The following is a 15,916-nucleotide window of genomic DNA, read 5'->3' on the forward strand; positions in this document are numbered from 1 at the left end:
TATGATTGCCCCTTTGATTTGATCTCGCCCCCTATGTATATCATTTTATGTCATAAACAGTGATGCTCTGCAAAAAGGATTAGAAAATCTGTTTGATGGCAACACACACAAGAGCACAAGAAACAAACGTTAGTGTTAGCAACAAAAGATTATCCTAAACAGGCATATCAAGAGAGATATTAAGCATGAAATAGAAAGCATATAAACATAGAATAAAATAGCTAATCAAGATGCTCATAGTTGCTCCTCCCTTGTTCCTCTCCTCTCCAAGTCCCAAATGAGTGTAGCTCTCAGCATCTTTTTGCACTATGGATGCTTATGGAGGATTGAGATTTAATATTAAGCTTCAAATATGAAATGAAAAGCTAAATACTATGCTATTGATGCTAAAATGATTGATTTTACCAAAAAGACAAGATTTTAGTTATGCTATGCTAAATGCTCTCTAAAAATGTCTATAGCCTAAATGCATACAAGTTTTCAGGATCTGGATTATGAAGGAATGGGCTCTATTTATAGGAAAAATGGAGCAATGGATGGCCAGGATTGAAAGGTTTAATCAAGGGTCAAGCTTGAAAGTTGGGGATCCATGTGCACAATTTGCACCAATGAAATGGTGACAAGTGTCAACATAAGATTGGGTTGAGAGAAGAGGTTGGAGGCATTAAATGCCTGAGGAGACCTCATGGTTATCTAGAAGGTAAGGGTCAAGCCTAAATTAGGATTACCCCCTGGATTAAGAGTTAATGCAAGGATAAACCTTTGTGCAAATGATTAAGAGATAATCATGGTCAAAGCATTAAAGGCTTGATGAGACCCTTGGGTTGGGTAGAGGTTGAGTCAAAACAAATGTTTTAACCATGTGGGAGGGTTTGAGGTAACCATTAATGGTTATTGGAGACTTTGGGGATTAAGTGGTTGAAGGTTGAAAGCCTTTAATGGTTATCAAAGACTTTGAGCCATTTAGTGGTTGAAGGTTGGAAGCTTTCAAAGGTTATCCAAGACTTTGAGACATTTAGTGGTTGAAGGTTGAAAGCCTTTAATGGTTATCAAAGACTTTTAGGCTTTGAGAAGTGACTCCATTTTGCTTAGGAATGTGACAATAATTAGGGGATGGATTAAGTTAATTAGGAAGGGGTTAGAAGAATCTAGAAGGGGATTAGATTTTGCAAGTGGATTTGGTGGGTGAGGGAAAATAGGATTTTATTAAAATAAAAATTCATATATTTCAATAAATGTGTGCAAGTTGTATTTGGATAAATATTCAAATAAATATTAATTTATTTAAATGAGAAAAAGGAAGATAAAGCATTAAAATGCTTGAAGACTTTGAGGGGAACCATTAAAGGCTTGAAGACTTTAAGGAAAACCATTAAAGTCTTAAGAAGACTATAGAAGGAAGCCATCAAGTTTGAAGACTTTAAAGCCATCAAGTTTGAATACTTTAAGGGAAACCATTAAAGGTTTCAAGTGGGTGAGGATAAATAGGATTTTAAATAAATAATTTATTTAAAATAGTTGTGCAACTTGCTTTTGTAGGAAAATACAAGTGGGTGGAGGATAAAGGTGATTTAAATAAATTATTTATTTAAAATAATTGTGCAACTTGCTTTTGTAGGAAAATACAAGTGGGTGGAGGATAAAGGTGATTTAAATAAATGATTTATTTATTTAAATGTGAGAGGTGGGATTTTGGGGGATTTAAATAAATATTAATCTATTTAAATGTGAGAGGTGGGATTTTGGGGGATTTAAATAAATATTAATTTATTTAAATGTGAGAGGTGGGATTTTGGGGGATTTAAATAAATATTAATTTATTTAAATGTGAGAGAAGATTTAATTAAACAAATATGATTTATTTATTTAATTAATGGTATGAATTTGGTTAAGTGAATTAAATCAAATAAATTGAATAATTTATTTAATTAATAGGAGAAGAGGGTTAAGATGAATTAATTAAATATTAATTTAATTAATTATTAATTGATGGTTAAATAATCAAATAAATACTAAGTATTCATTTAATTAAGTGGACAGATTTATGTGACTACAAACAGTATTTGATTGTTCAATGAACCTAAAATGATGACGCATTATTGTAAAAGGTCACTGTAGGAGACACTGAACATATCCTACACCTTGTAGTATATTAGGCATCTTGCACATAGTCATACAACCTTAAAATTAAACTAAAGATTATAATGTGCATTTAATAGCCTAATCATTTTCAAAGAATAATGATTCTTTGAAAATGATTAGGCTATTAAATGCACATTACTCACATACATGATTTTGCATGGAAAGCTAATCAACTTGCAAGAACTACAAGAGTCATTTCATAGACTTATCACATGACTTTTTATTATTACTCTTACCTACATCTTCATTAATTGTAATGGTAGAGGCACCTGATGTGCTTACTTCATGAGCTAGGACATCTTTCAATTTAATTTGAAACCTAACAATGGCCTAGGCTCAAGCCAAAACATTAAACCTATGTGGCACTTCAACAACTTAGACTCCTTTTTAAAATAGGACGCCCTTAAAACGATGTACATGGGATTTTGTAAATTTTATTTTTTAGTTTACCTTGATAAAATAAAAAGACCTCAAAAATATTTATTTAATGAATAATTCTTGGAAAGACAATGGATAACCCCCTTGAATGTACATAAAACACTTTTATGACTAATTGAACCCAAGAAGACTCAAATTAGTCAACACTTCCAATGGAATATGTTTTGTATATGACTATATCACTTTGGGAGTTACTTTTAGAGCTACATTATAGGCTTATTGGACTTTATCTATTGTCACATTCATAATTTACTATGAACAAAATTCTTAAGATTTTATCTTACAACATTAGGATATGACAATAGAGCATAAACACTGAGCATTGGGTATAATATTTTATTATAAATTTGAATCATTAACCTTAAAAATTGTTCTCTAGATAAACACTTGGGTAAGTGCACCAAGATGGTGAACAAAAAGGGGGGTATAAGTGGCCACTTTTTTTTTTTCTCTGAAAATAGGTAAACCTACACTTCAAAGAGATATTTGAAGGTCATGCACTAAAAACTAGGAGTTGAGAAAAGAATAATAATTTTAGTTCTCTGAATCAAGTTTCTAGACTACTAAAGTTTTTAAAAATTGGATAGGATTAAGAGGGTCAAACCTCTCACGCACGAAAAACTGTTCCTAATTTTTTTAGAAAAAACATAACATAGTTGTTTTCGTACGCTGGACAAAATATATAGTTAGATTTAGTATTTTTCAAAACCCTTTGGTAATATGATAAGTAAGAGTGAGATCTATAAGTTGTGTATTTTTTTATAATTTTCCATTGAGTATTTGTGTTTTTATGAACTTTTGAAGTGATCGCATCCTGAAAATTTGGTACCTGTTCATGCACTAGGCATAACTTGCATCAAAATAATAAAATATGTTATTAAAAGTGTATATAATATAGTGTAGAACAATAATATGTAATTTATTTTTAATTTGATCAAGTATACCAAAAGTTATTAAAAAAATGGTAGACATATGTCTGTGAGGATTGTCAAGGCACTGGTAAAGAAAATTAAAGTTTACTATGCTAATATAATCCAAAAAATAGAAAAAATTATATGGTTAGAAAATTGAGAAGACGTGTGATATTATGGTGGTAATTTAGAGATACCCACTTGATCATTTGTAAACTTGGTGACGACGAAGTCAAGAAATCATGTTGGAATATGAAAAAATGTATAAAGGGACAAAACTATGGGGGAAAAGGGCTTGCAAGCCTTAGGTTCATTTTCCAATCCTCTTAGCAAGCCAAAACCAGCACGGGTTTTGAAAAACAAAAATTACTATTCACAGTTCTACATAACCCGCATGGGTTTTGAAAAAAAAAGTATTATTCACAGTTCTACATAACTCGTACGAGTTATGTAGAACTAAAACCATTATTTTTGTGTTTCACAAAACCCATATAGGTTATGAAGAAATAATTATGTATGCTTGTAAACTTATCATTTACTACACATGTATAGACATACATATATAATATGTGTTTATGTATGTATATATGCATATCTATAGTTATGTATACATATATTTATATAGATATATGTATATATGTTTCAGTAAATGCATGTCTCTCTTCTTTTCCTCTCTCTCCCATCTTCCTTCCCCATCACTGTCTCTGTCTATTCTAAGCCCTAATTATCCTCCTTGAGTTCTATCTCATCTCTCTCCCCCTCATACTTCTCTCTCTGTCGAGTCTCTCACCATTTTCTCCTTCTCATTCTCTATCTACCTCATCTCTCTCTCTCTCTCTCTCTCTCTCTCTCTCTCTCTCTCCCTCTCTCTCCCCTTTTCCAAATCTCCCTCTCTCTCTCTCCCTCTCTCCCCTTTCCTTTTCTCAATGTCCCTCCCTCCCCCTCTCCTTATCCTACTCTCTCTCTCTCCGTCCCTCCCTCTCTCTCACACATTATGCTATCCTATTATCACCCTCTCCCCTTCTCTCTCTTTCTTTACCCCTCCCTCTCTCTCTCCCCCTCACGTTATCTTATCCTATTCTGTCTCTCTCATATTCTCCCCATCTCTACCTTCCCTCTCCCTCTCTCCCAATCTCCTCTATCTCTCCCCCCCTCTCTCCCTTGCCCTCTCCTTATCCTATTCTCTCCCTCTCTCCCTATCTCCTACTCTCTCTCTCTCTCTCTCTCTCTCTCTCTCTCTCTCTCTCTTCCTATCCCCTTCTCTCTCTATCTCTAACTCTCTCTCCCTCTCTTCCTACCACAAGTCTACTCTCTCTCTCTCTCTCTCTCTCTCTCTCTCTCTCTCTCTCAAACACACACACACACACACACACACACACACATGCACACACTCTCACTCTCTTCCTCTCCCTCTCTTAATCCTATTCTCACCCTCTCTCTCTCTCTCTCTCTCTCTCTCTCTCTCTCTCTCTCTCTCTTTCTCTCTCCCTCTCTCTCTCCCGACTTCCTATTTGGTTCCTAGTTCTACATAACCCGTACGGGTTATGTGGAACTAAGGCCAAAACTTCTAGTTCTGCATAACCTATGGGTTTCTAAAAAATATAATGTTTCTCAAAACCCATATGGGTTTTGAGGAACTTTTGATTTTTTATTATAAAATATAATGTTCCTCAAAACCCATATGAGAAACTTTTTATTTTTTTAATTGTTTTTGGCTAGGCTTGATGTTACCAAGCCTAGAACGTTTTTGAATTTTCAGAACATGCACGGGTTGTGAAATATTTCATTTTTTTTGTTTTGCACGTGGCCACTTTTCTATTCACCATCTTGGTGTACTTACCCACTTAATATATTTTATGCATGCATAATACCATTATTTTAGACATACATCTTCTATAAGTTTTTATTACATGTCCTTAAATTTGAAGAAGAACCAAATATTTATTAATCTAATGCAATGATGAAAATCATTGTACACCAATAAAAATTCAAAATAACAACTATTTATAACAAAAGTATCTGAAGAAGTTGAGAAATACAACTTCATAGATCCCAAGAACACCTACAAGCAAAATACCTGTCACAAGAGAAGAATGGAGGCAAAAAAGAAATAATGGCTCTAAACAAAAAGATTATCATTTAGAGAGGGAATACAAAGAAATACAATACAATCCTTATAAAAGGAGATTATGCAACCCTAGAGGGATAATTTGTATTTAATAATTAGAATAATTTAAATACCTACAATAGTATTAAATGCCTAAGTTTAGCTTAAGTGTATAGGATGATAGACTAATAATTAAATAAATAATTATTAGCTAATACATGATAACTCTAACTGTATCAATTAGTCTTTGAAATATTAAAAGATAATTAAAATCGATATGTTTATAGTTAAATCGAATACAAAGAAAAAGTATAATATCTAATATAAAATAATAGTTGCACTAAAGGCGTATTATATTCACATTAAATGCAAAAACATCTGTCAATAAAAACTAGAAGCATTTAATTTGACATGTTTGTGACACTTAAATGCATGAAAATTAAAAAAATATATTATATTGTTTTTTTAAAATTTAAATTTAATTTATTTTCTCCTCCCATGTACTCAATTATAGATTTATTTTTTGGTTGAGGTCCAAACCTACGAACATGGTAGCTTAGCAAGGGCACAAAGCCCACAAGCCACCATCCCAATGAGAGCCTTCACAAAATACTTAATGTCACCTGATACAGGGCCATGGGCCTATAGGTTGAAACCTCTTCGGCTAAGAGCCAAGGACTGAGGGGTATCCATTCCACCCAATTTGCTCAGGGCACAATCTCAGCCTTATCACTTATGATGTTGGAGCCTTTGCACTCAACAAGAATTGATCCTTGGTGGGCTCATTTGGAGCCATTCAGCTTCACCAATAGACCAAGGGCCCATTGAAAATTAACTATTTTTAATAATTTAATGCTAATTATATCTTCACTTCTACCTCTTACCTGCCACTCACTTCGAGTTTAACTAATCAGATATTTTGTCTATCTCCATCATATAATCAATTAACTTTATAATTATCTCAATTTAATATTATTAATTATGTGGGATTGAAAGTGTCCCTACATAAAGTCGACTTTTTTTTTTCTCATTGATACGGATAAGAAGGAATATGAACAAATATGATATCTTGTAGATTAATTTACCTATATTCCTCGGAAGATAAGTATGCTAGTATTTACACTTACATATAGATGCAAAAATCTTTCAAAGTATTTAATTTGAGATGTTTGTGACACTTAAATGTATGGAAGATAAAAAATCATTTCATTAATAATATAATAATAATAATTTAGGTTTTTTCTCTTGGAAATATAATGGGTATTGCACCTAGGCAGAACTTTCTTAAAATAATAATAATAATAATAATAATAATAATAATAATAATTTAGGACTTAATAATAATCTAATCATATCTTTAAAAATTAATTTTTATTACATATCATCATATAATAACGATATAGTATTAATTATAATATAATAACAATAATATAATAATATTTTTTAATTAGAATAATTAAAAAATATGATACCATTCGATGTAATCTACTTATATTCCTCTAAAGATAGGTATACTAGTTACAGTAAAGGCATATCATACTCAAAATGGCTAACAAAATGCATGTCCCTAAAAACTAGAAGCATTTAACTTGACATGAATTTGACACTTGAATGCATGGAAAGAAAAAATAAATATTATTATATTTTAATTGAATGAATTGATTTTCCACAATCCATAATAGCTACTGTAGATGTTTTTGGTTTTGATTGTGCATAATTTTTTGCATCAACATTATGGATCACACTCTATGATCTATCATTAGGATAATATAATTATTTTTTAAATTTAATTTTATTTATTTTATCCTCCTATTCACTCAATTAACTATTTTTAAATTATTTAATGCTAATTATCTCTCCACTTTCATCTCTCAACTGTCAATTTAACTGATCAATCAATTCATTTTTTATTAAGTTACCAAGGAGAAAGCCCTGAACCTATGGAGCAACAAAACCATAGAACATCAACAAAACCCTAGCCACCACTAGCCAGTCATAGAGAGCCACTGTCAACCATAAAAAATAGTCAAATATTAACATGTCCTTGTAACTAAACCTGCTAACTCTAACTACCTACCATATGCCTATCATAATAATAATATTCTAAGTATCCTCAAAATTAAACATACTAGTAGTATTCATCATCAAAATAATATCTTATTGGAGAGGAACGTAGGCCCAACAACTTGTAAACATAATCAAAGACATTAACCTCCTATACCAAGTAAACCACTTAACATAAAAAAGAGGGGGATGCCTAATCATTATTAATCAAATTCCAAGTGCGCTTAAGCTTGACAACCTAAATTGTCCATGTGTCTTCCTGCATGTCTTCCCATCCTTCTGCATCCTATTCTTTCTTCCCCTACTTAGTCATCTTCCTATTTTTCTTCTTTATTTTTCCCTATCCAAACACCACTCCCATAATTGCCTTATTCATTACCCCATCGGTAATTTCATAGAGAGAACTAAAAGCCTTCCACAAATTATCAATTTTTTGTCTATAATCTTCATTTTTTTCTTCCAAGGTGAGAACCTATTATTTGAGCTCTTTTATCTCATCCTCTACATTATTGTTGTTTTGTTTATCCACTGGCATTTCCAGATAATAGGGAACCATCTCATCATCTTCCATATTGTTGGGGGGTCGTGGGCCCTGGTAATATTCTTCAAAGTCTTCTTCCATTTCACTTCCGTCCTCCATTTCTTCCTTAAACTGTTTCTCTTGGTCTTCTTCTTTAGCTTGAAAATATTCATCCTTTTTATTGTCAATGGATATCTCCTTTGTCTCCTTGAAATTAAGGGTTTCCTCCATGTTTGCCACCATCTCTTTAGTTTTAGTCTTGCTTTTCTTCTCCTGAGCTCCCATATTTTCTTTCTTTCTCCAATTCCTTCTCTTTCTTATTATCAGAGTCATGCAGGTCTAGGTTGATAGTGATATTCGTTCTCACCGAATCTTTTTCTATATTTTTGGCTTTAGCTAGGCTAATCTTTGGGGTTTTCATTTTCCTTTTGTTTGGGTTGGTATTTAGAAGGGAAACCTCAAGGGATTCAATTTCCTACAACATTAGGTTTTTCTTACCCTTGGTATTACCCGAGAGAGTAGAATCCAAAGACTAGAGGGGTTTAGATTTGATTAATTCAATCTTAATAGAGGACCCTTGTTTTTTCTTATTTTGCTCCACATTGCTGGATAGGGATAGCAAGCAACTATGATTCGAGGAGTGGGCAAAGGAAATTTTTTACACGAGGTAAATTAAGCCTTGGTGAAGCAGTGGATTGGCTCCATTAGCAATGCAAGACTCTAAGGACAAAAATAAAAAAAATAGGGAATGTTAACCTTTTCACCATGCCTAATATGATCAAGAATTGGGAAGTGATACCCATGTACAGTTGTGTAATGTCCCTCTAATGTAAAGTATTTCATGACAAAAATAACTAACAATTGGGCAAGGTTTCAGAAGTGTAGAGCGACCATACCCATTTTGGATTGCACTTGGCCATTCTCCCTTTTCGAAGAATTTCTTTATATATGCTTTGTAGTCATCGTTGCTTTGCCTCTCCACTTTTTCGCCTTCATTCTTTAACCTAGTGACCTTTGCAATAAACTTTAGAGAAACCACAAAGGTAATGCTCTGCATAGTAACAACACCATCTTGCCACGAGTTACAAAATATCGCAAATAAAGCTCTGTTATACCCCTTCATAGCAAGAAAATAAGGGTTTAAATCCACATTGAGGAAGAGCTCCCAAATTTCTTCATTATTTTGCAAGCCATCACATTTTTTCGGTTATGTCCTTTTGAGAGGCCCCCCCATATTGATTTCTATCTATGGAAAACACAACAAACAAATACGAAAGCGACTCATAGAACTGTTTAGATTTTCTAGAGTCACTTTTATCCTTAAACAATACTTTCTAAAAAAGTCTTTTTTGTCTTGATGAGCTTTGTTGTCCACACATGTGAGCTCTCTTTTCTCATTATTGGAATTTAAGGAAGTTTGGGAAACGAGACCACCACCTTTCCCACAAATGATTTTGTTATCTTTTGAAAACCCCATGAAGTAAGGAACGAGCTATCTCGTACATTCCTCCATATTGATGAATCAATTTGTTTATCTCCATCATGTAATTAGTTAATTTTGTAATTATTTCAAGAATAAGCATAAAAAGAAATGTATAATAATAATAATAATAATAATAATAATAATAATAATAATGTTTTGATAATATAAAAAATAATAATATATTAAAATATAATAATATAATAATATAGATATGCTCGTAAATTTACATTATATCTCTAAATGCTTGTTAAACAATTTGAATCATCTATAAATTTATTTCAAATTAAAATGACATCTACTTGTAAAAATGAAAAATATTAAAAAAGTTTTATGCTAATCATTCTAGTTGCCCCATAATCACTTTTTAGCATCTATGTCAACATACGAAATAATTGTTTAGAACCCAATAATTATGAAAGTAAATTGCAAATTTGAAAATTTATTCCATTTAAACGCATTTATATGTAGTGAAGTATATGTTAGAAATTTGTAAAACTAAAATATGTCTAGACATTGAACTAAATGGTATTAAATGCAATCACGACCATTATGCACAGTCGTCATAAATTAACGTCGGCGTTGCCCGTACTTTAAAGATTCCAAATCTGTTTGTTGCATGACGACAAATAAAATATGCGAATCATGCAGTCTCCCAATTCTGTTTTCCCACAACTGGGACTCGGACTTATCTTTTATATTTGTTCACTTAAAAATACACTTCTCTTCAGCCACACAATGTGTCGATCTTGTTTTGACAGGCAGTACTGGTTATCAAATTTCGTACCCCATCTCATTAACTAGTCGTCAGTAATGACGCTTCCAAATAAAATCATGCAAACAATCGGACAAAAATAACACTCACACAGTCACACTAAACGTGTCATGCAAAATACAAGCTATAATTATTTAACTGAACCAATAAATCTGGAAGAGCAAAATGAACTTTCAACATTAAATTGTCATGAAGTATTACTGAACTGGTAGTTATTGTAATAAATTGTATTCAATGCAAAACGGCAGGCATGCAGGATCAATGAATCAACGTCGGCGCTGCTCCGTGCTTGTAAGATTCCATATCATATCAAATCTGTTGCATAATGACAAACAAAATTTGCGAATCATCCACATAATGGCTTAACCGTAATTCTATTCGTCCACGACACACAGACTTATCTTCAGTTTTTCCTGTGGCTGAAATGAATTCATTCTTGCATGCGAAGTGATTGTTCGGCAATGCATGCAAAAATGAGAAAGTACACCTATATATGAAATGGTCCGGTAAAAGAGGTGTCTGAAGGATTTTAGAATGTGGAACAAAATGAATGGTGGTGAGACAAGCAGCAAGCCTCATGTGGTAGTCATTCCCTACGTCGGGCAGGGCCATCTTATTCCTTTCCTGGAGCTCACAAAGCTTCTCGCCTCCCAGGGTCTCATTGTTTCCTACATATCCACACCAGGCAACGTTGCACGTCTGCAGCCTCAAGTGGATCATGCGGTCAACAGTTCGAATCCTGGCGTCGACATACGCCTGGTTTCGCTTCCCATGCCTCCCATCGAGGGCCTGCCGCCGGGAATTGAAAGCGCCGATAATATTCCGGTTCATATGAGTGGAATACTTATGAAGTCGTCCTACAAGCTCGCTGGCCCGTTCGAGCAATGGCTGGAGCTGCAGATGAAAAGCGCAGAGGATCAGATCCAGAATTCCCCGTCTCCTCCCGTTTGTTTAATAAGCGACATGTTCACGTCGTGGGTTCACAAATCCGGGGCCAAATTTGGGCTTCCCACCGTGGTTTTCCAGACATCGGGAGCATTTGCGATGTCTGTTATGCATTCCTTCATGAAGCACACCCCCCACAAGAATGTGGAAGGAGACGACGAGTATTTCCAGGTCCCCGACCTTCCCTTCGATTTTCAGCTGCGTAAATCCGATCTGCCTTTCATCATGCGAGACCCGGACATGAATCCCATGCAAAGTTTCGTCACGGAAGAGATCGATCGCAGCATGGAAGGAAGCGGTCTGATTTTCAACACGTTTTACGAGCTGGACTCGCTGGGGGTCGACCACATTAAGAGGTTAACCAAGAGGCCTGTTTGGAGCATTGGCCCTATTCTTCCCAAGAAGATTTTCGATGCAGAGGGAGTCGAACGCGCGACCCGTGACAGCAGAGGAAAGGCGGCGGATATAAGTGAGGCGGATTGCTTGCAATGGTTGGATAGCCGAAACTCTAATTCAGTAATTTTTGTGTGCTTTGGGAGCCAGTCGTCTCTGAACAAACAACAGACAGAAGCCTTGGCAAGGGGCCTGGAAGCGAGCCAGCAGGCGTTCATATGGGCTCTCAAGCGGCTTCCGGAGATAGAGCTGCCAGAGGGATTTCAAGAGCGGACTAAGGATAGAGGGCTGGTCATATGGGGCTGGGCGCCACAGCTCTTGATCCTGTCCCATCCTTCCACTGGAGCTTTTCTAAGCCACTGCGGATGGAACTCCACGCTGGAGAGTATCAGCCTGGGTGTCCCCATGATCACGTGGCCCATGTTTGCAGAGCAGCCTTTCAACAGTAAGCTTCTGGTTGAGCATTTGGGTATTGCAGTGCAAATTTGCTCCAACATGGACGGCGTGGGGGACGAGCATGTCGTGAAAAGAGAGGTTATAAAGCTTTTGGTAGAAGAGGAAGGGAAGATGATGAGAATGAGAGCTCAGGAACTGCGCAAAAAGGCAAAAATGGCAGTTGAGAAAGGCGGGACTTCTCACGCAAATCTGCAGGCATTTAGAGAGTATGTGCGTGAGCGGCATGACAACTGGGTTCTCAGTCGTCGCTCAAATGAAGAGAAGGGTAAGCCAGAGAAGAATAAGCCATGCACTATATTGTGAGGGAAGGAATCATTCTACAGAATGAATTATAAGTAGAACTAAATTATGTACTTTATTTCTAGAACAAACTTGCAGGGCAGCAATACAAAATTATGAAGTTATTGTAATTGTATTTTGATAAATCCTGTCGTATATTCTGAGCTTTTGCATACAGTCTTGAGATTACTGTCTGTTACAAACAAGTGATTGAAGAAAGAAGCAGCACATCAAGCTGAATCAATGCTTCATTTTATAAAAAATATTTAATTAGTATTTATGTTCTTATTTAATTGATTTGTAATAATTAAACTAGATATTTTTTATATAATTTTATACAATTCTTATGAAAATAGTATATGATTTTATTATCTTTTAAATATATTTCATTATATAGTCACACTTTTTTGTTGATTCTTACATTTTCTATTTTTTTTTTAAAGATTTATTTGCTTCATATTATAATCATGATAGATTTTCAAGCTTATATAATCACTATGATTAAATTTCTTTAGTAGAGTCTTTGCTTCATATTATAATCATAATTGTAATATGCTAAAAGTAGTTTGGAAAATCAGGACTAAAGAGGGGCATTGGAATCTAAACCCAACTATTTAATTGCCATACCTCTCATGGGTTGAGAGGGTTTGCAAATGGTTTTTCCAACCTATTCATGATTTCTAGATGTAGCTATGCTATCAAATTTCTTCTAGTTTTACATGTTGTTCATGCTCCTATAATAACATGTTCGATGCTCCTAAGTAGAGTGCCAATAGAGTGGTAAATAACCTGACTTCTCATAATAGCTAAAGCATACAAATTTTCAATAATATTTTACTTCTAACATGGTAGAGGATGGAAGAGTGATGGTAAAAAAGGTTATCACTTTGCTGAATCTTGTAAATTATTTGATGAAACATGTTAGCATATAGAAGTTCAACTGGTATAGCAAATTTATGGAACTCTGAACCCCGGAAATTGGTTTACATATTGTTGGAGGTTTCATTTTTCTACTATAAGGTGAGAAAAAGTGAGAAAATATTAGGAAGAAATTTTCAACCTTGTATTCTAATGTCCCTTATTTAATTAGATATTATATCTAATTATTTTATTTTCACATGGAAACGAGGGAATACCACTTTAATGTTGTAATTTTGGTTGTATATTAGATACTCTATCATTTGTGTAAGAAGTTATAAAAGCATGTAATTTCATCATTGTATTTTAAGATGAGATTACTTATGAAAAAGTTTATGATGCATGTAATAACATGATTATAGGGGTTGCACAGTAGACTTGAAATTTTGCAAATAATTTGAAATAGATTATGATTTATCATAAGGTAGATTATAAATGGATGACTCATGTAAGAGTATGATTATCTGGAGTTGCAGAGTAGACTTGAATTTTGGCCAATAATATGAAACAAATTATCATTTATCATAAGGTAGATTATAAATGGGCGACTTATGGAAGAACATGATTATAAGGAGTTGGACAGTAGACCCGAATTTTGACCAGTTCTATGAAACATATTATGATTTATCATAAGGTAGATAAATTAGGATAATATAGTCATAATGGAATTCCTAAATTGTCAAGTTGCCTATGATAGATTATGAAAATGGAAAATAATATTCTAATATTAATATATGCCAATTCATCATGAGAGTTGCGTGTTTAAATTCCTCAAATGAATTTGGACATTATTTTGAGAGTAGGTATTATGTCATTGTTTTTAAATTGTTATCTATTATACATTGGTTCCTTGGATGGAGATGTAGTATGATGTCATTTATTGCCAAAATTTATACAATAATAAAAAAAAAATCAAACAACAATTATCTACAAAAAAAAATATCAATTAGCTCAAAATATAGAAAATAATATTATTTATATATACACAATTTCCAACAAAAGGAAAACTATAATAGACATGAATTTCTCATAGTAATCAACATTTTGGATTGCACAAATAGCAATCCATCATCAAGATAGAAAGAGTATGGACCTGAATTACTATATATAGAGAGAGAGAGAAATAACAAACAATAAACAAATGGGAAAAATAAAATTATTCTCTCCATTTCCTTATTCTTTGTTCTTATCATGTTCTTCCACCTCAAACCAATTTAGACCATCCATGAATTTACTAAGATTAAAATGACAGTTATTTGAAAAAAATGTAAATATTTTATGCTATTGATTCTAATTGCTTTATAACCACTTTTTATTTTATTTTATTTTAACTCTAACTTTAAATCAGGATTTTCACATAAGAAATCTCTTTCATCTTCTTGCCTCATCCACCCATACAATGTGTGGATTGCGTCTTCACACTTCAAATCTTTGGCCGTTTTGACAGGAATTGCTAGCCGTCAAATTTCACACTTCATATGAATAATGAGTCATGAAGAAAGGCGGGTTTTATGATCTCTTCCGAATAAAACCATACAAATAATTCCGAATAAAATAAAAATCTTTTAGGAATAAAGCCATACAAATAATTACGCACCCAAATTGGTGAAAACAAACACTCATTAATCGTGTCATGCAAAAATACAGACTAAGTTTGTCGACATGCGGATGCGGATGATTTTTTTCTGGCTGAATTTAATAAATCTGAAAACGGTCATCCAAATTTCGACATTTAATTCATTTAAATGCATCAATAGAAATGTAATCCAATTGTCGTAGTTTTAATTAATGGTAAACTATGAGTTAGAAATTTCTAAGAACTGGTCATGTGAGTACGAGAGTCAAGTTAAACATTGAATTGAATTGTAATTAACGCCATCCTGACAACCATGCAAAACAGATAACTCAACGTCTGCTTTGCCCCATGCTCAAATAATGTAAGCGAACAATCCACTTTCAATTCTTTTCTCCCATGCCACAGACTTATCTTTATTTTTCTGTGGTTGAGATGAGTTCATCTTTGCATGCAAAGTAATTTGTTTTACAATGCATGTGAGTGGGCATAAAGGGTTGTCAAGTTGGGATGGAGATAGGAGTTTGGGTTTTCTTTTTTGATAATAAAAGAATAATTTTAAGCATAAAATCAATTATATTTAAATTTTATTTATATTATAGAAATCTAAGTACATGTTAAATCAACTATAGATCCAATCAATATTTGGGTACTTTCTTTGAGTTTTTGAATTAGGCGAATAAGAATAGATAATTATATTTCCATTAATAAGCTCATTTTTATAAAAAAATAATGATATGATATGTATAGAACTAATTTACATTTCATGTTGCATAGACATGAAACATAACCAATTTAAGGATATATCTCACCATATTACAAATACAATTGTTCCACTTTTCATCCCTAGTTGATTAAGTTTGCATTCTACCATGTCCACCTACTCCCTCATTGCCCAAGTTTACCTTACAATAA

General features: G+C 33.5%; 1 protein-coding gene across 1 annotated transcript; it reads left to right on the top strand.

Moving 5' to 3' along the window:
- The first annotated feature begins 10,793 nt into the window (after nt 1-10,793).
- On the top strand, nt 10,794-12,641 carry LOC131041101 (scopoletin glucosyltransferase). The gene has a single exon (XM_057974079.2). It carries the CDS (start codon nt 10,972-10,974, stop codon nt 12,532-12,534), a length of 1,563 nt encoding a protein of 520 aa, XP_057830062.2. The 5' UTR covers nt 10,794-10,971; the 3' UTR covers nt 12,535-12,641.
- Nucleotides 12,642-15,916: the final 3,275 nt, after the last annotated feature.

The sequence above is a fragment of the Cryptomeria japonica genome, chromosome 11 (genome assembly GCF_030272615.1).
Source record: "Cryptomeria japonica chromosome 11, Sugi_1.0, whole genome shotgun sequence".
In the NCBI taxonomy this organism is placed as follows: domain Eukaryota; kingdom Viridiplantae; phylum Streptophyta; class Pinopsida; order Cupressales; family Cupressaceae; genus Cryptomeria; species Cryptomeria japonica.

Bases quoted from the DNA above. Each gene is read 5' to 3' on its own strand.
- LOC131041101 (XM_057974079.2), top strand. From the start codon at position 10,972: ATGTGGAACAAAATGAATGGTGGTGAGACAAGCAGCAAGCCTCATGTG.